This window comes from Gastrolobium bilobum, unplaced genomic scaffold, assembly GCF_033153095.1.
Source record: "Gastrolobium bilobum isolate Gb01-03AN ecotype WA unplaced genomic scaffold, APGP_CSIRO_Gbil_v1 utg12132, whole genome shotgun sequence".
NCBI classification, from domain to species: Eukaryota; Viridiplantae; Streptophyta; class Magnoliopsida; order Fabales; family Fabaceae; genus Gastrolobium; species Gastrolobium bilobum.
The window spans coordinates 722904-744077 of NW_026899550.1; the positions used below are offsets into that span (position 1 = coordinate 722904).

The following is a 21174-nucleotide window of genomic DNA, read 5'->3' on the forward strand; positions in this document are numbered from 1 at the left end:
CCAAACTGTCTTAACGAATTCCCTACTCCTACTCTTTTGGATCATCGATACATTCCAACTTCCACCTTAGAATATTTCCCACACTTTCTTACCATCTTAACTTATTACCCATTTCTTTCCACAATCTTCTCTCTCTCTCTCTCTCTCTGCAGTCTCACTTTCATAATCTTCTTCAACAAAACTGGATCCATTTTAATTCCCCTCTGAACATATAGACGCACACCACTCTTATGGCACTGTTCAAGGCACGAAACAATAGGAGGTCGTCATCGCCGTCTTACGTTTCAACCTTAACAATATTAGCATTCATCGGACTATGTGTTTTTGGTGTATGGATGCTAAGCAACAACTCCTCCGTAGTGTCGCCTCAAACAGACACCGTTGAAGGCACGTCTACTCGTACAGCCATTGATACCTCTGACACCACCAATAACGATTCATCTTCCTCCGAAGAGTCCCACGAAACCACCACCAAAACCACCGAAGAATCAGTTGAAACCACCGTCAAAAGCGCCGAGGACACCGCCAAGGATACTCGTACTACTGTCTTTGGAGACAATCCTGGTCATCTCCCCGATGATGCCATCAAGTCTGACGACAAAAATCCTAACAAACAACAGAGTGCAAGTGTTGACTCTCAGATATCAGAGGCAAGTTCGTTAACTCAAAAAGAACAAGCCTCCGAAGCAGCTTCAGATAATGATCAGAAAAATTTAGAGTCTGAGAAAATTCAGCAAGGTAGTATTGAAGCGTCTGAAGGAAACAAAAAGGATGAAGAAGAGAGTGCCAAGACTCATGATGCAACAGAATCTCAGGATGTAAATACGGCTGAAAATCAAGAACAAAGCACGGCACAGCAACAAGATGTTCAGAGTTTTGGGTCTAAAAACAATGATGAAGAAGCAAATAAAGAACAGTTAAGAGATGACAAAGGTGAGATCACAAAGAAAGATGAAAAGGTAAGATCAAATGAAAAGCAGCAAGACCTGCCAGAGAAACAAGATGAAAATCTTGTTTCAAACGCAGCCGTAAAAGGTGAAAGCTCTCAAGTCTCTCAGGAAGAGCCTGAGAAAACCGAGAAGAAGAAAGTGCAAGATGAAAGTGAAGAAACCAAGAAGCCAAAAGCAGAGAAGAAGGGCCGAAAGTCAAAGAAGTCGTGGTCAACACAAGCAGATGAGTCACGGAGCGAAAACAATAGACAGAACGATGAATCGGGCGATGGGGAGAAACAGCAAGATCAAACGTGGTATCTCTGCAAAGTCACCGCAGGTGCTGATTATATACCATGTTTGGACAACGAAAAGGCTTTGAAACAGTTACGAAGCACAAAACACTTTGAACACAGGGAAAGACATTGTCCTGAGGAGGCACCTACTTGCCTGGTGCCACTTCCAAAAGGTTACAAAATACCCATCGAATGGCCTAAGAGCAGAGATAAGGTGATTTTGGTTCAAAGGAACATCTCACACATTTATTTGTGCCTTTGATATCTTCAAAATTAAAAACTTTTTTTTATTATTGTCTTTCAAAACAGATATGGTACCACAACGTCCCACACACGAAGCTGGCACAGGTAAAGGGACACCAGAACTGGGTGAAGTTAACGGGTGAGTTCTTGACATTCCCTGGAGGTGGCACCCAATTCATTCATGGAGCTCTCCACTACATTGATTTTCTTCAACAGGTAATCACAACTCTAATTTCTTAACTAAGCCATTTGTTAGATCAAGCAGGCAACCTTTATTTAATAATTGGGATTCATATATATATATATAGCTCAGAATTTGAATTTTATACTGCTAATCATAATTTCTACGCGACAGTTTTATAATTTCACTCATGCAGGCTGAAGCTGGCATTGCATGGGGAAAGCACACCCGGGTGATCTTGGATGTTGGGTGTGGGGTTGGAAGTTTTGGAGGTTACCTATTCGATAGAGATGTTATTGCAATGTCTTTTGCACCCAAAGATGAACACGAAGCACAAGTCCAATTTGCCCTTGAGAGAGGGATTCCTGCCATATCTGCTGTCATGGGTTCTCAAAGGCTACCATTCCCCAGCCGTGTCTTTGATCTCTTACATTGTGCACGTTGTCGAGTACCTTGGCATATAGAGGGTTGGTATCACTAACACTTTTCTCGAGCTTAGATTTTCCATTTCATGTTGTTTGTTAATAAAAATGCCACAGTTTTGCGTTGAACATGTTTGCTAAGAAATGCGAAACTCTGTTGTAGGTGGCATGTTACTCTTGGAATTGAATCGGGTGTTGCGACCGGGTGGTTATTTTGTCTGGTCTGCTACTCCCGTGTACCAGAAGCTTGAAGAAGATGTCGAGATATGGAACCGTAGGGATATTGCATATCATATCTTTGTTGTTGAGAAGATAATAACTCAGCAATTTTACAGTCACTGACATCTTGTAATTTTCTTGTAGAAATGTCCACACTGACGAAAGCCATGTGTTGGGAGCTTGTGACTATCAACAAGGATGCACTGAATCATGTTGGTGCCGCCATTTACCGCAAACCCACTACCAACGAATGCTATGAGCAAAGGGAGAAAAACCAACCTCCAATGTGCAAGGACGATGATGATCCAAATGCAGCCTGGTAAATCTTTTACCACTGGCACATCGACAAAAGTGGTGGTTTTACATGTTATATACAGTTGATTTGAGCTGTAGAATACATCATAACAGTACTTCTAATCTTGATTGGCCAAATGTATTATACTACAGGTATGTACCTCTGCAGGCATGCATGCACAAGGTGCCGGTTAACAAGGCTGAGAGAGGAGCCAGATGGCCTGAACCTTGGCCTCGTAGACTACAGAAAGCCCCATATTGGTTAAACAACTCGCAGGTGGGGATTTATGGAAAACCAGCTTCTCAAGATTTTGCAGCAGACAGTGAACGTTGGAAAAACGTTGTGGACGAGCTGAGCAACTTTGGTATAACTTGGTCTAACGTGAGAAATGTCATGGACATGCGAGCTGTCTATGGGGGGTATTGATTCAACTTGGAGTATAACTACTATACATTTTTATTTGATATGCGATGCTTACTCTAATACTTAGTCACGTGCTTGCAGATTTGCAGCAGCCCTGAGGGATCTTCCAGTTTGGGTATTCAATGTGGTAAACACAGATTCTCCGGACACACTTCCCATCATCTATGAGAGGGGTCTTTTTGGGATATACCATGACTGGTGTGAATCCTTCAGCACGTATCCACGAACTTATGATCTACTGCATGCAGATAATCTTTTCTCGAAGCTTAAAGAGAGGTATGAATGGAAGTAGTTATCCTTCGACCTTTTCAACCCATACTAGAAAAACTGCACCACGATTAATCCGGTTCTGCTGTTTTGACTTTTCAGGTGCAAGCTTGCTCCTGTTTTGGCAGAAGTGGATAGAATAGTCAGACCGGGAGGTAAATTGATTGTCCGTGATGAATCCAGCACCATCGGCGAAGTGGAAACTTTGTTAAAATCTCTGCATTGGGAAATAACCTCCTCCCAAAAGCAAGAGGGTGTGCTCTGTGCAAAGAAAGGCAATTGGAGGCCTGATTCTGTAGCTTCGTCCTGATAATGGACACAACACTAGAGGTTTAAGGATTGTTTTCAAGACAATGCTGTGCAGTGGCAGTGACGTGGAAAACGTCACACTATTATTTTGTTGATTTTCATGGCATGTGGAACTGAGATTTTAGTTCAATAGGCCCGAGATACATATCACATACGACAGAGATGCTGTCATATATGATACACCTAACCGCAGATTTAGATTTGTAGTTGTCAATATAACCTTTCTTGTTATTCTGTTCTATGCATACATTCAGCACTAGTAAATTCCTACTTCATTAGTTACTCAAAACAAAACAATTCGGTTGAATACAAGTAATTCATAAGCCAAGGCAGTATGCACTTGGTTCCTACATATGCCCGTAGTTTTCCTCTTGGTAACAATATATGACTTTTTTTTATGTCATCATGTCATGATTTGAGATCGATTAAACAAAACAACAATCGGAGAGAAATACTCCTCAACTCATAGGTTGTGGTCGTCAGGTCTTCATATTAGAAATTGGCATTCTTTATATTTTTGTTTATAAAAATTACAAGACAACCAGCAAGCATATTGAAATTCACACTTGATTTTTTAATTAACAATTAAACCAACTAAATCAATTTGACCAATTGGAGTTCAACCTCTCAAAGAATTCTACTTTTCCATAAAGCCTTAAATGGAAATATGAAGAACTCCAGCGGATTCTAAGCAGAATGACATTATGCAATTCCTCCAGTGAATACATGTTGTCGCCTAATAAATACCCAGAAAACTTAAAATGCATCAAAACACTTTTCCCTGCTAGAAGCTTCATTATTCCATTAAAAAATGTCAGTTCCTCCACATACTGACGTATGGCTGATGCCATTGGACCTCAGTCTCTAGAATACCATCAACTTGCACTGAGAAGTTTCTGCAATTCACCACTCTGGATTGCAGCTCTGAGATCTGAATTGCAAACACAGCAATACCATGTGAGTAGAACAGAGGGAATGAGAAACAGAAAGAGGGTTAATGGCATAGCTTAGGTAACAACAGATAGATAATAACTCATAAAATCACAAAGCTAAGAAGTAAGAACTAACCATCTGATCCACCAATATGCTTGCCATTCACATATACTTGTGGGACTGTGCTTCTACCAGTCAAATCCAGAAGAACACTACGAATTTCATACCCATCATCTATAGAGAAAACAAAAATTGTGACCCACATGATAAGTTTGAACATGATGATAACATATAAACAGGGAGAGACATTGGGCAGTTATGAATAGATTACCTCGCAGATCCAACTCCACCACAAAAGGTTGCTCATTTAGTTCCCCAAACATGCGTTTAGCGCGCAAACAATACCTATCACATATTATTAATCAATTAATAATAAATCATAAACATAAAACAAAATTGAGGAACATAATGATTAAAACATTGACAGAAACAGTATTAATTCTTTGTGGCATGTAAACACCAGGCAGAGTCAAAAGACATAATATAAGCAAAACCCTAATTGTTGGTGCGTAATAACATAAATCCATAATTTCACAATTTCATAAAAGGGGAAATTAAAAAAGGGACGCACGGGCAATAGGATTTGGAGAACATGGCGATTCTGTTGGAGTAGATGACATTTTGAACGAAGGCAGAAACTGAATTAGAGGCTTCGACTTGAACCAGTTCCTTCGAATTCCCAACCAAAATCAGCAAAACAACCAACGTAACCGTCACAACCACACTCGACACTAACCTTATCATCTTTCTCTGTTTCGTGATCTGTGTTATTCCTCAACCTACAAATGTCTGGGTTTCCCCTGTAAATATAATATGAAGACCGCAACAAACATGCCACACCAATTCACAATCACCACACGACAACGGATTACGTAAAATGCAACGCAACTGCATCGTCTTTTAACTAAATAAACAGTAAATCTCGAAAGATAATTTATTAAATTTCCAATTATAAATAATTTTGAAATATATATATATATATATATATATATATATATATATATATATATATATAAGGTAGGATACTTTAACACTAGTGTCACAATTAAAGTTTGACACATCATCTGAGAGTCATTAGATCAAAAAAGATCAATGGTGTCATTTACTTACGTATCAGAGTCGTTGATCTTTTTTTATTTAATGACTCTTAGACGAAGTGTCAAATTTTAAACTTAATATTGGTGTCAAAGGATCCTACCTCTATATATGACTTTAATTAATATATATATATATATATATATATATATATATATATGACTTTAATATTTCAACTGTGAATGTAAATAAATTATCTATATTCGCTCTCAAAACAACGTCGTTTTGGGTTGAAAAATTAAAAAATTATAATGAAATAGACTATTATACCTCTGAAATAAATTATAATAACAAAAATACCTTGATTTTCGTCTCAAAATGACGTCGTTTTAGGTTTAATGTAGATAACTTATCTACATTGAAAAAGCGAACCCTATATATATATGTGTGTGTATATATATATATATATATATTTTTTTTTTATTTTTTTTTTCTGCGGTCAATGTAGATAAAATATAAATAAGTTATCTACATTCAACTAAAAATGACGTTATTTTAGAACAAAAGTCAAAGTATTTTTATAATTATAATTTACTTTAGGATTATAATATTCTTTCTTATGATAACTTTTTAACCCAAAATGATGTCGTTTTGAGAGTTAATGTATATAACTTATTTACATTCACTATAAAGACATTAAAGTATATATATATGGAAAAAATGTTTGTCATTTTAAATGATATAACACTCTGTCCTTTTAAAAGAGAGATAGACACAGAAAAACAAATTTTATTTAAATCTTAAATTAAAAAAAACTACCCATTTTCTCTCTCTCATGATTTCCATTTTCTGTGTCTATATCTCCTAAAATGACATAACTTATGTCATTTAAAATGACAAACACCAAACCCTATATATATATATAGGGTTCACTTTTTTTATAGTTACTGTAGATAAGTTATCTGCAGTAAGCCCAATACGACGTCATTTTGGGACGAAAATCATGGTGTTTTTGTAATTTTAATTTATTTTAGGGTTATAATAGTCCTTATTTTATAATTTTTTAAGATTTCAATACCAAAACGACGATGTTTTGGAAATAAATGCAAATAATTTATCTGCATTAACTGTAAAAATATTTTTTTCCATATATATATATGTGTGTGTGGGGGGGGGGGGGGCAAAATGATTTGTAATGTGACTGCATATAAGCATTGGCGTAGTCACCTAGAAACTACATCGTTTTGGGTGGGATAAAGGAAGTTCGCGTTCAAAATTAATTGTAGAAAATGGAAATATTATATTTATTTTCACCTTTGTATGATTATGATTTCTCATATTTAATGTTTTATATTTATTTTCATTTTTGTATGGTTACGATTTTCCATATTTAATGCTTTCACACTATAAAACGACATAGCTGTACATCCGCTAAACCCTATATATATAGGCTTTAATATTTCTAAAGTTAATGTAGATAAGTTATCTACATTCGCTTCCAAAATGACGTCGTTTTGGGTTGAAAAATTACAAAAATACCTTTATTTCCGCCTCAAAATGACGTCGTTTTGTGCTCAATGTAGATAAGTTATCTACATTGACTATAGAAAAAGCGAACCCATATATATGGGTAAAGTATTTTTCCCGTCACTGGAGATAAGTTATCTCCAATGACCCCCAACAAAACTACATCGTTTTGAATTAATGAAGGGTGTTTATGTAATTTTTTTTGTCATATGAATTTTACCGAAATACCCTTCATTAATTTTTCTAAAATTACAAAAACACCCTTCATTAATTCAAAATGACATAATTTTGGTGGTCACTGCAGATAACTTATATCTGGTGACTGAAAAAATGCTTTATCCACACACACATATATAAAGGGTTTCATGTTTGTAATTTTAAATGACATAAATTATGTCATTCAGGAGAGAGATAGACACAACGAATGAAAATCATAGAGGAGAAAGTGAGTGGTTTTTTTTTAATTTAAATTTTAAATAAAAAATATTACTTTGTGTTTATCTTTATCTTAAAATGACATAACTTTGTGTCATTTAAGATGACAACCACTTTTCCGATAGATAAAAGATGAGTTCGTTTTTTCTACCGTCAATGTAGATAAGTTATCTACATTGAGCCTAAAACGATGTTGTTTTGAAACGGAAATCAAGCTATTTTTGTAATTGTAATTTAGTTCAAGGTTATAATAGTCTTTTTCATCATAATTTATTTTTCAACTCAAAAGGACGTCATTTTGGGAGTGAATGTATATAACTTATCTACATTCACTGTAGAAATATTAAAGCCATAAAAGATAGGATATTGTTACTACCAACTAGTGTTACTATCAATGTCACTACCAGTTTGTTTCACCGTTAGATCGATTATATGGATATAACGGTTCTGATTTAACTTTCTAAAAATATTTTTTCTTCTCCGTATATTTAATACTTTATATTTATTTTTACTTTTGTATGATTATGATTTTCCATATTTAATGTTTTCACATTAATTATGGGGACTCATAACCATGCAAAGGTAGAAATAAATATAACCGTTCAATCAACATAATCGATCTAACAGTGAAATAAACTGATAGTAACAATATCTATCCCTCTCTATTCACAATTTTTTTGAAACCATATTTAGATAACATAATGTTGTCAAGTACTCCCTCCATTTATTTTTTAATTTATTTATTTGTCAATTAAATTGTACAATAATTAAAAGGCTTAAGATATTTTTTCCCTCTTCACTGCTCTCAATTACTCTTTTTTTTTTGGAGTTACCCAACCCTAATTATCTCTTTGAGACGAGTTGGCTCCCTCCGGTATCCCCACGAGCTTCGACTCTTTGAGCCGGCTATGGGACTAAGCCGGAGTGCGGGGGAACATTGATGACTAAAGGTTCAGCCCACTCCCCAAGAATGCATTCAGCGGGAATCGAATACATATCCAACCCCACTAACTCAGCGCCAAGTTACCAACTGAGCTGCACTGCACCCATTGGGTTACTCTCAATTACTCTCTAGTCTTTATGTTTAAGTGAATGTTTGAAAACACACTTTTAGACGATTTTAATTAAATATTAACATGAAATGAAGTAATTTATGTTTAAAAACGTTTATTTCAAAAATAATTTTGTAATAAGATTTAGTATCGAATTCTTAACTTAACGCAAAAGTTATTTTTGTTTGATTTTAAGAGGGGCATTTGGTACGAGAAAATTTTTGGATTCCCGAGAAATTGATATGAGTAATCTTATTTATCCATATTTGGTATAATAATTGTTAATATTTTCCAGAAAAAAATCAGATTCTCGATAAAATTTTTTGAAGGATGGTGGTATTTTTGGATTCCTAATTTTCTATGACTTGAAAAAATTTCACATAGTTTTTTGGTAATATTTTTGAAAAAATTATTTTCCCAACATATTCTTGAAAATCATGATTCTCTGCCATAAAAATTTCTCCTTATCAAATACCTCCTTAGTCTAACATAATTTTAGTAGTAAAAACAATTTTATTTAAAAATGATAAAATAACCATCTTACTAAGGGCATGTTTGGTACATAGTATAGAATAAGGCCTGATTGTATAAGACCTGATTGAATTTTAATACTATCCAGCGTTTGGCACGGTATTGTATAAAATAATATATTATATAAGTTAATATCATCTAGTATTTGGTAATGCACTGTATAATACTATATATGATAAAAATAAATATTTTTAATAAAAATATCCTCTAATAAAGAATTTATATAATTCTTCAAAAAATGTCATATGATATTAACTTTTATAAAAATTTATTGATCAATGTGTCCAAAATATAAAGGGAAAAATATTTCTGCAGTTAATGCAGATAAGTTATCTGCATTTATTCTCAAAACGACGTCGTTTTGGTATTGAAATCTTAAAAAATTATAAATATAAAGACTATTATAACCCTGAAATAAATTAAAATTACAAAAACACCATGATTTCCGCCCCAAAACGACGTCGTATTGGCTCACTGCAGATAAGTTATCTGCAGAAAAAACGAACCCAAATATAAATTAATTTTTATAAAATTAAAAATATGCAATATTTTAAAAATTAGTATATTGAAAAATTAATTTTTATTTTAATAGATTAATATTAAAATAATATATTAATTTTTGAGAATTACATTGGTCAACGATGTTAATACATCAATCTCTTATCAGGCTTTATCCCTCACCCTTAGGCCGGATTAAGTTATACATCGTTTTGATGTATTAAGGGATTATGTTGTATAAACTTATACTATATGATGTTCACACTAAACAACTGAAAATGTCATAACGTATAGTATAAGCTTATATTATCATGCCTTATACGGCACACCAAAGAGGCCCTTACTAACTTAAGTTGATGTTTTAATAATTTTATTTTATATCTCTCTAATATAAAATAAGAGTTTGGTGTTTGTCATTTTAAATGACATAAGAAAGTGAGTGGTTTTTTAGGAGAGAGATAGACACAGAAAAACGGAAATCATGGGAGAGAGAAAATAAGTGATTTTTTTAATTTAAAATTCAAATTTTTTGTGTCTGTATTTTTCTTAAAATGACATAACTTTTCGTCATTTAAAATGACAAATGCTTTTCCCATAAAATAATTAAACATAAAACAAAATTCACATACTTACAATTTGTGTTTTCAAACCTACCTTTGACACTATCCAACGTCGAATTAGGAGTGGAAATTGGTTAGGTTAGGCATGAACTTATCCTAAATGCTTTGATCTATTTTCTGAGCATAAAGTATAGGCTTGACATATACCTTGTTTTTAAGATCTAGTCCTATCCAATCTGGTGGTTAAGCCTTTTAAAAAGTCAAATCTGACCTGAAAACTTATATAAAGGCCTAATTTATGATAAGGCCTATAAAAGAGTCACACACCTACATCTAAATATGTTAACATATCTACACATTTATGTATTTATGTAAGTCAATGAGTTTAAGTTTTTTACATAGATAAGCAGGGTCAAGATCATTTTACATCAGTGTAAGTTATACTCTCAATCTTGTCCACTGATCCCACTTATATCTAAGGGTTCAAATTTTTTAATAATGTGAGTCATTGGATACAAGTGGATCAATGGTCAAGATTAAGGGTAAGACTTATAACTCTTACACTGGTGTAAGAATATCCTGCCCCAGATAAACAAGTATACAATTTTAAAATATTATAATAAAACATTTAATATAACAATAATAATTAATAACAATAATAAAATAATATATTATTTACATTTACTTAAATAAGTTGACCTGTCAGGTTTAAAAGACTTTTTTATAACCTAAATCCAGAATTTTTAGCTAAATAAGCTTTTCAAAGAATCTTAATCTATCTCATTCAGTAAATAGGCTAAATCATGTTAAACATTAAAAAGTTATTTTGAAAATACCCACTGTATCACCTAGTGGAGAATAACTTGTGTATTTCCCCATCCCTCCCCCTGATATTTGGGTTTTGTATTTAGTTGACTTTTCGCAAGGTTATTTTGAGTTAATCTTTGTGGAGTAATTCCCCTAGAGTTAAAAAAAAAAAAAAACTAAGTTAAGCCGTAAGTCAATGACCGATTGCGTGACGTATTTTTGTGGAGTAATTCTCTTTTTACTTTAATTATTATGCTACTTTAAATATTAAAACTAAATTAAGGTGTTGCCATTTGCTAGGCTTAAATATTTGGAATCTTACTAGTTAAAGAGAGATTACAAAAAAATTCTTTTTTTTTTGGAGTTACCCAACCCTAATCATCTCTTTGAGACGAGTTGGCTCCCTCCGGTATCCCCACGAGCTTCGACTCTTTGAGCCGGCTATGGGACTAATCCGGAGTGCGGGAGAACAGTGATGGCTAAAAGTTCAGCCCCCTCCCCAAGAATGCATTCAGCAGGAATCGAATACATATCCAACCCCATTAACTCAGCGCCAAGTTACCAACTGAGCTGCACCAGTTGGGGCATGAGTATACTACTCTATATTTCTCTTTTTATATGACAAATTATATTAAATTCAAGACTCTCAAATTAAAGAATCTAAATCTATTATTGTGCGTTCAGAGCGTTTCCATTACATGAGAGAAAAGTCCGCGAAAGAGGCTACTGGAGGTTATTTTCACGCATTTAGGTCCCAAAGTCAGTCAAAGGCCCCACAAGAAAATAAATAATTAGTAACGGCTTGGTTTATTTATGCCGGCCAAATTTATGAAGTGGAAAAATGTTCATTGTGAAGTAGGGCAGTGCTGGAAAACGATCGAGAACTGATTAAATGAGATAAAAGGAATCTTCGTTCTTCGAGTTTGGAAATGGATGTCGCACATTAAACAACTAAGAAATAAGAAATTTTTTGGATAGTTACTGAAATAATTGTTAACATATGTAAGGATACTTTTCAAAGATAAATATATTTTTACACATAATAATACTGGGGAAAATATTTGTTCTGTTGTAGGAGAATTTTTTTTTTCTACTAATATTTTTTTTGATTTTTGTGCAATATTTTTTTATTTTTTAATAGATATAGACCCCACACAAGATGTTTCAATAATATGAGAAAATTTTCTCATGTTATATGAGAAAAATGAAACCCATAATATATATAGGAATAAGTTATTCTGACTACTTTTAATTTGCCTACCTCTCTTAATACTATTAGATTATAATCTCATCTAACATGCAACAGTGGAGATTTACGGAATAAAATAAACCCTTTTCTCCTTTCTTTCTACTCAATGTCTTCCACACTTTTTCTTTCTCCTCCCCTTTCTCTCTACCGATTTGTATAATTTACAACATGAATTTATATTCGAATCTAAATCTATGCAATGATTAATGGCATGATAGTTTTGCTGGATGAGTATAATTTTCAAAATTTCTTGAATCTGATATAATTGAACACGGCAGAAACCACAAAAATACAAAAAATACGAAAACCACGAATAATCCCTTCCTTTGAATTAATCCACGATTACATTAAAGTTTATACTTTGCTGTTGAAATTTGAAATCAAATCAACTTATCTCCTTATTCTTATCTTGTTTTTCACCTTAAAGTGGGGAAAGAATCTACGTTCTCTATAAGTTACGCCCAACAACAGGTCTATCTGATTCCATAACATAGGGCATCCGAGTTAGTTTCTTCTTGACACCCTTTTCAATTTTTTAGGTAAAATTGAGAAAAAAGCTTGCACCTTTTTTTAATACTGAAGCCCCATTGAAGAGAGAGAAAGATAAATTTTTTATTAAATGCTTATAACAATGACTGAGTTGGATGAATTGAGAATTGAGAAAAAAAACTTGTTACTTTTTTTTTAATTAGAGAGAGAAAGGGGAGGTAAGAGAAAGAATGAGAGGCAATGGAAGAGAGAAATGATTAAAATAATTTATTTTATATAGTAAATCTCCATCATATGATGGGATTGTAATCTAACATTATTAAAAGGGTAGACAAAATAAGGATAGGCAAATATATATATATATATATATATATATATGAGTCATGATCATTTTACACCAGTGTAAGTTACACTCTCAATCTTGTCTGTTAATCTCACTTATATCTAAGGGCTCTAATTTTTTAGTAACGTGAGCCATTGGATACAAGTGGATCAATGGTCAAGATTGAGTGTAAGACTTCTAACTCTTACACCGGTGTAAAAATATCCTGCCCCTATATATATATATAAGTTTAAAATTTTTAAAGTTACTTTAGATAACTTTATTTAATGTTTACCAAAATACACACACAAAAATATGTGGAACCATGTTTTCTTTTTCTCTCTCTTATTTTTACATGATTTCACATGATAAAATTATCTAACTTTAAAAAGGGGTAGACAAAATATTAGATAAAATTATGGGAAAAAAGTATCTAATGTTACTTTAGACAATTTTGTCTAATGTTCACCGAAACGACGTCGTTTTGATGTTGAAAAATTAATAAATTATATTATAACCCTGAAATAAATTAAAATTACAAATACACTATGATTTTCGCCTCAAAACGACGTCGTTTCGACGAACATTTGATAAAGTTATCTAAAGTAACTTTAGAGAAAAATGAACACTAAAATTATCTACATGAACTTTAAAAACTTTAAATGTGAACGAATTTTCATACCTGTTAAACATAATCCTTAAAAAATTACACTAACTTAACGCGTTCAAATTATTAAGAATTATTTTATTGAATTCAAAATTTCAGGTCTGATTAAAAAATTACCTAACTTATTCCACTTTTATATGATATTTGTAAAGAGAAAAACACACTTCTCATGAGATATATATTTTTTTTTTTCATGTTGTGATCTTTTGATTTGTGTATAAATTTTATGACTTCTTTTTTTAATAAATGTTATAATCTACCACTAATTGAATCACAACAACATGATGAAATCAAAGCAATTTGTGAAATATTAAAACATCAAAGGATAGAAGACTATATTTCTAAAAAAGTTAAGTGAAATAAAGGCTTCAATTTTACATCCAAGCTATCTTTACAATCACGAATTCAGCCATCAAGTTGAATGCAGTGCTTTCATTGGTATGTGTAGATCTAAATCTAATGTGCTTTATACAAAAGAAAAAAAAGAAAAAATGTGAAAAATGAAAAGTTTTGCAAATGGATATTCCAGATTGAAACAACTATCAAGTTGAATGCTCAAAATTGTATTGTGCTTTGTTGGTCAAATTGCCAAGAAAAAGGAAGAGTAGTTGATCAGAACTTGGAAGGAAGCTTCCAACCACACACGGAGGTGGTGGAACCGAAACCCCCCTATTGGCACCGACACGAGATAAAATCTCCTCCTGTTGTTGGGAGAAGCTGAGAGACAGAGAGTAGAGAGTAGAGAATAGCAAACAAGAAGATAAAGATGGCTGAGGTTGCCGTGTCAACGGTTGTTACGAAATTGACAGAGCTGCTACTCGAACATGCTGTTGGGGCGGCAGTTTCACAACTGTCCGGGGTAAGAGACCAACTGTCCGGGGTAAGAGGCCAAGTAGAGCGTTTGAAGAATGAATTGGGATGGATGCAGAGCTTTCTGAGGGACGCAGATGCAAAACAAGAAGAGAACGAACGTGTTCGCATGTGGGTATCCGAAATCAGAGACGTGGCTTTCGAAGCAGAGGAGCTCATAGAAACCTATGTGTACAGGGCAACAATGGCAAACAGGTTGGACAAGGTTTTCAGACCAGTACATATGTACAAGGTGGGAAGAAGAATCGACAAGATCCGGTCTAAAATCAGGGATATATCCGACAGGCGCGAAACCTACGGTGTTGTCATGAGTGGCGATCGAGAAGGCAGCAGTAGCAGTGAAAGGTTGAGGCAATGGAGACAGCTATCGCCTTATTCTGAAGAAGAGTATGTTATTGAGCTTGAAGATGACATCGGGTTACTCCTTACCCAGCTTATTGCCATGGAGCCAAGGCATCATGTGGTTTCCATTGTTGGCATGGGTGGTTTGGGGAAAACTACTTTGGCCAAGAAGCTTTACAATCACAGCAAGATCACCAACCATTTTGAGTGCAAAGCGTGGGTTTATGTCTCTAAAGAGTCTACAAGGAGGGACGTTCTGCTAGGGATTCTCAGAGATGTGGATGCTTTTGCCAGAGATGAAATGGATAGATTGGAGAAATGGCCGGAGGAAGAGTTGACCAACAAGCTGTACAATGTGTTGGATGAGAAAAGGTATTTAGTGGTGCTTGATGACATTTGGGGGATGGAGGTTTGGGATGGTTTAAAGTTGGCTTTTCCCAGAAGGAAGAAGATGGGAAGTAAAATAATGCTCACAACCAGGATTTGGGAAGTTGCTTTACATGCTGATGCTGGTAGCAATCCTCATCAGTTACGGCCATTGACAGAAGATGAGAGTTTCAAATTGCTATGTTACAAAGCATTCCCCGGAGCAAATGACATCCCCCCTGAATTGGAGAATCTTGCGAAGGAAATTGTGGTAAAATGTGGAGGTCTGCCTTTGGCTGTGGTAGTGGTTGGTGGTTTATTGTCCAGGAAACTTAAGTCAAGCGGGGAATGGGCACGGGTGCTACAAAATATCAGCTGGCACTTGCAAGAGCAAGATAAGATAGCAAGAATTTTGGCCCTAAGCTACAATGATTTGTCTCCTCCCTTGAAATCATGCTTTCTCTATTTGGGTCTTTTCCCAGAGGGTGTGAACATTCAGACAAAAAAATTGATCAGACTATGGGTTGCGGAAGGTTTTTTACCACAAGAAGGTGAAGAAACTGCAGAAGGTGTTGCTCAGAAATACTTAAATGAGTTGATTGGTAGGTGCATGATTCAAGTGGGAACGGTAAGCTCATTAGGCAGGGTAAAAACAATTCGCATCCACGATCTTCTTAGAGATCTTTCAGTATCTAAAGGAAAAGAGGAATATTTTCTGAAAGTATTTCTCGGAGACTTGGCAGGCTCATCAGCATCCCAGCTAACTAAATCCCGGCGGCACTCCATTCATTCTTGTTATGACCGGTATGACTTCTTAAAACACAATGCCGATCATTCACGTTCCCTGCTGTTTTTTAATAGAGAATATAATGCAGATATAGTGAGGAAAATCTGGCTTCATATGAATTTTCTGCAAGAAAAGAAATTGAATTTCATCTATACGAAATTTAAGCTACTCAGGGTATTAGAATTAGATGGTGTTCGGATGGTTAGCCTGCCAAGCACCATAGGGGACCTGATTCAATTAAGGTATCTGGGATTGAGGAAAACTAATCTAGAAGAAGAACTTCCACCTTCCATTGGAAACTTGCAAAACCTACAGACACTTGATTTAAGGTATTGTTGTTTTCTTAAGAAAATACCAAATGTGATTTGGAAGTTGGTGAATTTGAGACACCTACTCTTGTATACTCCATTTGATTCTCCAGATATTGGACATCTACGATTGGATACATTAACCAATCTACAAAGCCTACCATACATTGAGGCTGGAAACTGGATAGTGGATGGTGGTTTAGCAAATATGAGCAATCTTAGGCAACTGGGGATATATGAATTATCAGGACAAATGGTGAATTCTGTACTTTCTACTGTACAAGGATTACGCAACCTTCATTCACTGTCACTATCGCTTCAATCTGAGGAGGATGAGTTTCCAATCTTTATGCAGCTGTCCCAGTGCACTCATCTTCAGAAGCTCTATTTAAATGGGAAGATCAAGAAGCTACCTGATCCTCATGAGTTCCCACCGAACCTTTTAAAACTAACTCTACATAATTCCCACCTACAGAAGGAGTCCATTGCCAAACTGGAGAGGTTGCCAAACCTTAAAATGCTCATTTTGGGTAAAGGGGCCTACAATTGGCCAGAATTGACCTTCACTGCTGGAGGGTTTTCACAGTTGCATATTTTGCGACTTATTCTTTTGAAAGAATTGGAAGAGTGGACAGTTGAGGAAAGGGCAATGCCAAGGATTGAACACATGGTTATTGATCGCTGTGAGAAGCTGAAAAGGATTCCAGAAGGACTCAAAGCTGTCACTTCCCTGAAGAAATTAAAAATTATAGGCATGCCAGTAGAATTTGAACATCGACTTCGAACTAAAGATTTGCTCGAGTTCACAAATGCTCCAGCAATTGAATCGACTACGGACATTTTGGCAATTGGTAAGCTAACTGATTCACCAATTTAATACGATATTTGATATAAAAGAATAGTATGTAAAATACATTGTTTGTGGAAGCAAGAAATTAGAAAGCTTACATTCATTATTGCATATGGTACTGCAGATTAACTGCAGGCTCAATGTTGGTGGATGACGTGAACTTTCATCGAAGGAATGGAAGTATTTTCAAGTTATGGCACTCCATTGTTCAGCTAGCGCTCTTCTGTTTATTGTTGACAATGTTCATACTGCTCTGATGAAGTGTGTCAAGCACTGATGAGTCTTTCCACTATTTTGTGCATACTGCTATGCACAAAGGGTCTTTTTCATCCATTGGGAATGACTTCCAATAACTAGAGCGACACCAGGTACATTTTTTTCTGAGGTTGAACAGATACTACGAATTCAATGAGGCATTTTTGCTCACAAACAGATATCTCAGTTGCATGTAAATGGCCAAGATTTATTTCAAATTTTTACTTATAATTTAAAATTTTAATATCTCCAGAAAAGGGTTCAGAAAAGAGAAGCATAACAGTGACAGTGGTAATCTCGGCGACTACACCTGCCGTGGCATTTTACCTTTACTAATGCTTTCATTAACACGTGTAAGTTTCTTTTTGCATATTTCTACGAAATTTTGAACGTCAGCCATGAAGACTATGCCTTTGAGATAGAGTAACTTCATGCTCCTCGGAACCTTTCTAACCCCTTGCCAATCCTACAAAGTTGCAATTGCAAAGAATCCACACCTAATCAATTTGATTCATACTTAACATACCACCACTATCCACATGCTAAGTTTTGCATTATTAACCTCTTAGATTTTGCTACAGTAAACTCGAGAACACAAGCGTACTAAAAGACTATCTTATTTATTATTGCATCTCGCAATCCATTTTCATTTACAAGAAATGCACGGTAGAAAGAATTCCACTCTATGTCATGCAACACAGTGCGGTATAGCAAACACTATCGCAGCAACTAAAAAAATAAATAAATTCCATTAGTAACATGCTAATCTCAGTAATCAATACCTTACTCAGTTGTAACTTTTGCACCAACCTTCTTCGTTTTGGCAATAATTGGAAGCTGACCCTTTTCTCGCTCCTGAATGATTGGCCTTGTTGCGCTCGAAAGTATAAAAAGATTTGATTTTGGATTCATAATTAAAGACATAGCATAGGAGCTTACAATGGATTAGAAAAGTGCAGCTAGGGTTTAGCAGAAATGTGGTAACAGTAACGATTGTTGCAGTAATTGGGCATAATCCCTAGGAATAAGATCGCCGGCAGATTAAAATAAACGGTTCTCAATTTTTTTTTCCACAATTGTATTCATAATAAAATGACATAATTTTTAAGTCCTAGATAAAAAAGCTCGAATGAAATTAGTTGAGTAATTGAATTGATCATCCATTTGGAAAAATAAAATTTCAGGTAATGCAACATTAATGCATTTTACGATTGTGCCCCTCCTTTCATTGCTGAACCGGGTAATTCAACTTGAGGCCTTTCCTTATCACTATTTATGCTTCCCAATTCCCATATTTCAACAACAAAAATCACCTTTCCTCAAGTTCATTTATCTAAATACATAAATTTTATTTAAACTTCAAGACCAGCATAAATTTCAACTTCTTCAAACTTCAAGAACTCATGGAAACATCTAATTGCATAAATTTCATTTAAACACACAACAATGCTATCAAAACGCCCAAGTGTATATACTCAGGACTCATCAACTCATCATGGATGGATCAGTTGACTCTCCTGTTTCTTATTGTGGATAAATGAAGGAAAATGTGGCTGAAAGTTTCACACGTGCGGCATGGCAATTATATTACTTCATCATCAGGTGTTAATCCTTCTGCAGTTCTTTCTGATCTCTCCCCTTGAGCCTGTTAAAGGAGTAATGTTTCCCATCTTAACCATGGACTTGGCAAATTGTTCAAAGAAAAGATCGTTGCTTTCAGCATACTTCTTCACTAAATCTGCAGACATTTGATTCTTTGTCAAGAGAACTTCGTCAGAACTTAGCAGACCCTTGTTAGCCAACAAGTTCTTGAAGTAGTTGTTGTCAAATTTTATTGGGGTGATAAAGTCCAGGACGAAGAGATTCTGGTCCCCACCAGATCTTGGGCACCGAGTTCGCAATTGAGCAGCATAGTTTTGGTCAAGAGTGAAATCTGCCTGGCCATTCCCAGTTTGGTTGTAGAGTCTTTGCCTGAAACTTGTGCACCGGGAATCTCCTATTGTGTGGCTTCCTATAACAATTACACAAACAATGTTCATGCCGTAGGTGCAGCTATGGAATACCACCAAATGAGTAAAATAAAATTGAGAAAAATAATGGTGGTTGACAACTCTTGGCCTTGAGGGAGACAATAGTTAGTGAAGTTCTGAAAGTGTAAAGAAACATTTCAACCCAAAAGTTTAAGTTTGTAACTGGTGAACTTTCAATAGTTTTATATTATATCTTTCTAACACGTTATTTCAAGCAAGGTTTAAAGCGTAATATTGCACAAGCTCATTTTTTTTTTCCACCTTGTGTTTACTTAATTGCATTAAAAAATGAGGCGATGATGATCATAATAAAGAACCATCTCATCCAAAAACTATGGTGCAAGCAAAAGAACATAAACAGATAAGTATTAAGATTCTACCAGATAAAGCAACTAGATCAACAATGTCAAGCCCCTTAAGCTTGAACTTAGTTAGGATGGTCTGGAATGTGTTGTTCGGGGCAGGAATGTTGTAATTTGAGCCACTAATGCTTGCACCTAGAGAGTCCCTTCTGCCCAAAGGTACTTCCCAGCTTGGTCCACCGGTCTGTAGGGATAGTAAATCAGGCTTGATAAGTATGTTTTTGATAATCAAAGATTAAGGATTGCAAAACAAAAGGAAATATTTACAAGAACAGTTGAATCTCTCGCAGTTATAGCTAAAATGTCTGCACAAGACACTTTACGAGGGCATTCTTTCTCTAATGCCGATTTTATTTCATCAATGACTTCAAATCCTCTAGCAGAATTACGGTTGGGATTTGACCTCTTCTCACTGATAATGGTTCCACTGCTATCTAGCAACACGGATGCATCACAGCCCTGCAACATAAACTCTGAATCATGCATTTGAAGAATATGAACTCTCTTAAGTATAAATATAACTATGAACATTAGTAAAACTCATAGATCAGATAGTTATGACACTACTATAAGTTTTCCATTTTTATTCACTAGATAACTTAGTTGTTGGCTTGTTTAATGTTGGCCTTTCATATGCAGATACCTTGACAAAACAATCATGGAAATGTAGTCTCAGCAGCGAAGCAGCCATGCGGGGATCTTTTGCAACAGCCTTGGCAACGATGGACTTGACAATCTCTTGAGCTCTGGGGCATGATTCATCGTAAAATTGTGGGTAGAGGTAACCCACTGCTTTCTTTCTACAGTAACAGAAGGGAGCAAAGGCTAGTAGCGAAAGAAGCAGGAGAAAGTTTATAGAATTGGCCATTGTTGTTCCTTTCAAGATCACTTCACAGAACAAATATTATAGAAGAGTAGTTGAAGAGGCGTTTGCAAACTCAATTGGATGAGCACAGTGAAGGGGAATGGTATTTATAGGAAAGAACTTGGCAGAACATTGCATGACAGGTAACTACTAGGAAAAGTGCACGATGGGAGGAAAGAAAAAGTTGGAGTCGGTAGCTAAATAGTATTCAAATCCATACAAACGATGAAGATAAGAGTTGTTAGCTTTTAATACTTGTTATGCTAAATCACTCAAAGCTATAGTTGTACAAAAATAGTTTGAAGGTCTGAGTCTTATCTAAATGCAGAGCAGCATGTTTTTAGTTTCGTATAATGCAAAAATACTTTAAATAGAAGAGGCCTTACCTAT

At 34.9% G+C, this 21174-nt stretch overlaps 4 protein-coding genes across 4 annotated transcripts; 2 read left to right on the forward strand and 2 right to left on the reverse strand.

The window, feature by feature from the left end:
• The first annotated feature begins 230 nt into the window (after positions 1-230).
• LOC133291404 (probable methyltransferase PMT27) lies at positions 231-3585 on the forward strand. Its single transcript, XM_061489669.1, has 9 exons — positions 231-959; positions 1071-1439; positions 1535-1684; positions 1846-2116; positions 2235-2345; positions 2435-2609; positions 2738-3004; positions 3090-3296; positions 3378-3585. Exons 1-9 carry the CDS (start codon positions 231-233, stop codon positions 3583-3585), a joined length of 2487 nt encoding a protein of 828 aa, XP_061345653.1.
• Positions 3586-4064: 479 nt separating this feature from the next.
• Positions 4065-5429, reverse strand: LOC133291403 (glutaredoxin-C3). The gene is made up of 4 exons (XM_061489668.1): positions 5149-5429; positions 4849-4922; positions 4653-4751; positions 4065-4515 (listed from the first exon to the last, which is right to left on the reverse strand). The coding sequence occupies exons 1-4, from the start codon at positions 5319-5321 to the stop codon at positions 4460-4462; spliced, it is 402 nt and encodes a 133-aa protein (XP_061345652.1). The 5' UTR covers positions 5322-5429; the 3' UTR covers positions 4065-4459.
• Positions 5430-14515: 9086 nt separating this feature from the next.
• LOC133291418 (putative disease resistance protein At1g50180) lies at positions 14516-17635 on the forward strand. The gene is made up of 2 exons (XM_061489681.1): positions 14516-17273; positions 17397-17635. The coding sequence occupies exons 1-2, from the start codon at positions 14516-14518 to the stop codon at positions 17399-17401; spliced, it is 2763 nt and encodes a 920-aa protein (XP_061345665.1). The 3' UTR covers positions 17402-17635.
• Positions 17636-19125: 1490 nt separating this feature from the next.
• LOC133291401 (peroxidase 72) lies at positions 19126-20826 on the reverse strand. Its single transcript, XM_061489666.1, has 4 exons — positions 20563-20826; positions 20187-20378; positions 19938-20103; positions 19126-19538 (listed from the first exon to the last, which is right to left on the reverse strand). Exons 1-4 carry the CDS (start codon positions 20785-20787, stop codon positions 19126-19128), a joined length of 996 nt encoding a protein of 331 aa, XP_061345650.1. The 5' UTR covers positions 20788-20826.
• Between the last annotated feature and the right edge of the window lie 348 nt (positions 20827-21174).

What these genes read in the sequence shown, in the direction of transcription:
- LOC133291404 (XM_061489669.1), top strand. Translation starts at nt 231, where the DNA reads ATGGCACTGTTCAAGGCACGAAACAATAGGAGGTCGTCATCGCCGTCT. An exon ending in ATGCGAGCTGTCTATGGGGG is followed by an intron (nt 3,005 to 3,089) that starts GTATTGATTCAA and finishes ACGTGCTTGCAG; the next exon opens with ATTTGCAGCAGCCCTGAGGG. An exon ending in AAAGAGAGGTATGAATGGAA is followed by an intron (nt 3,297 to 3,377) that starts GTAGTTATCCTT and finishes TTGACTTTTCAG; the next exon opens with GTGCAAGCTTGCTCCTGTTT.
- LOC133291403 (XM_061489668.1), bottom strand. Translation starts at nt 5,321, where the DNA reads ATGATAAGGTTAGTGTCGAGTGTGGTTGTGACGGTTACGTTGGTTGTT. An exon ending in TTCTCCAAATCCTATTGCCC is followed by an intron (nt 4,923 to 5,148) that starts GTGCGTCCCTTT and finishes AATATGTGATAG; the next exon opens with GTATTGTTTGCGCGCTAAAC. An exon ending in GCATATTGGTGGATCAGATG is followed by an intron (nt 4,516 to 4,652) that starts GTTAGTTCTTAC and finishes TTTGCAATTCAG; the next exon opens with ATCTCAGAGCTGCAATCCAG.
- LOC133291418 (XM_061489681.1), top strand. Translation starts at nt 14,516, where the DNA reads ATGGCTGAGGTTGCCGTGTCAACGGTTGTTACGAAATTGACAGAGCTG.
- LOC133291401 (XM_061489666.1), bottom strand. Translation starts at nt 20,787, where the DNA reads ATGGCCAATTCTATAAACTTTCTCCTGCTTCTTTCGCTACTAGCCTTT. An exon ending in TCCATGATTGTTTTGTCAAG is followed by an intron (nt 20,379 to 20,562) that starts GTATCTGCATAT and finishes TTTATGTTGCAG; the next exon opens with GGCTGTGATGCATCCGTGTT. An exon ending in TGATCTAGTTGCTTTATCTG is followed by an intron (nt 19,539 to 19,937) that starts GTAGAATCTTAA and finishes TAATTGTTATAG; the next exon opens with GAAGCCACACAATAGGAGAT.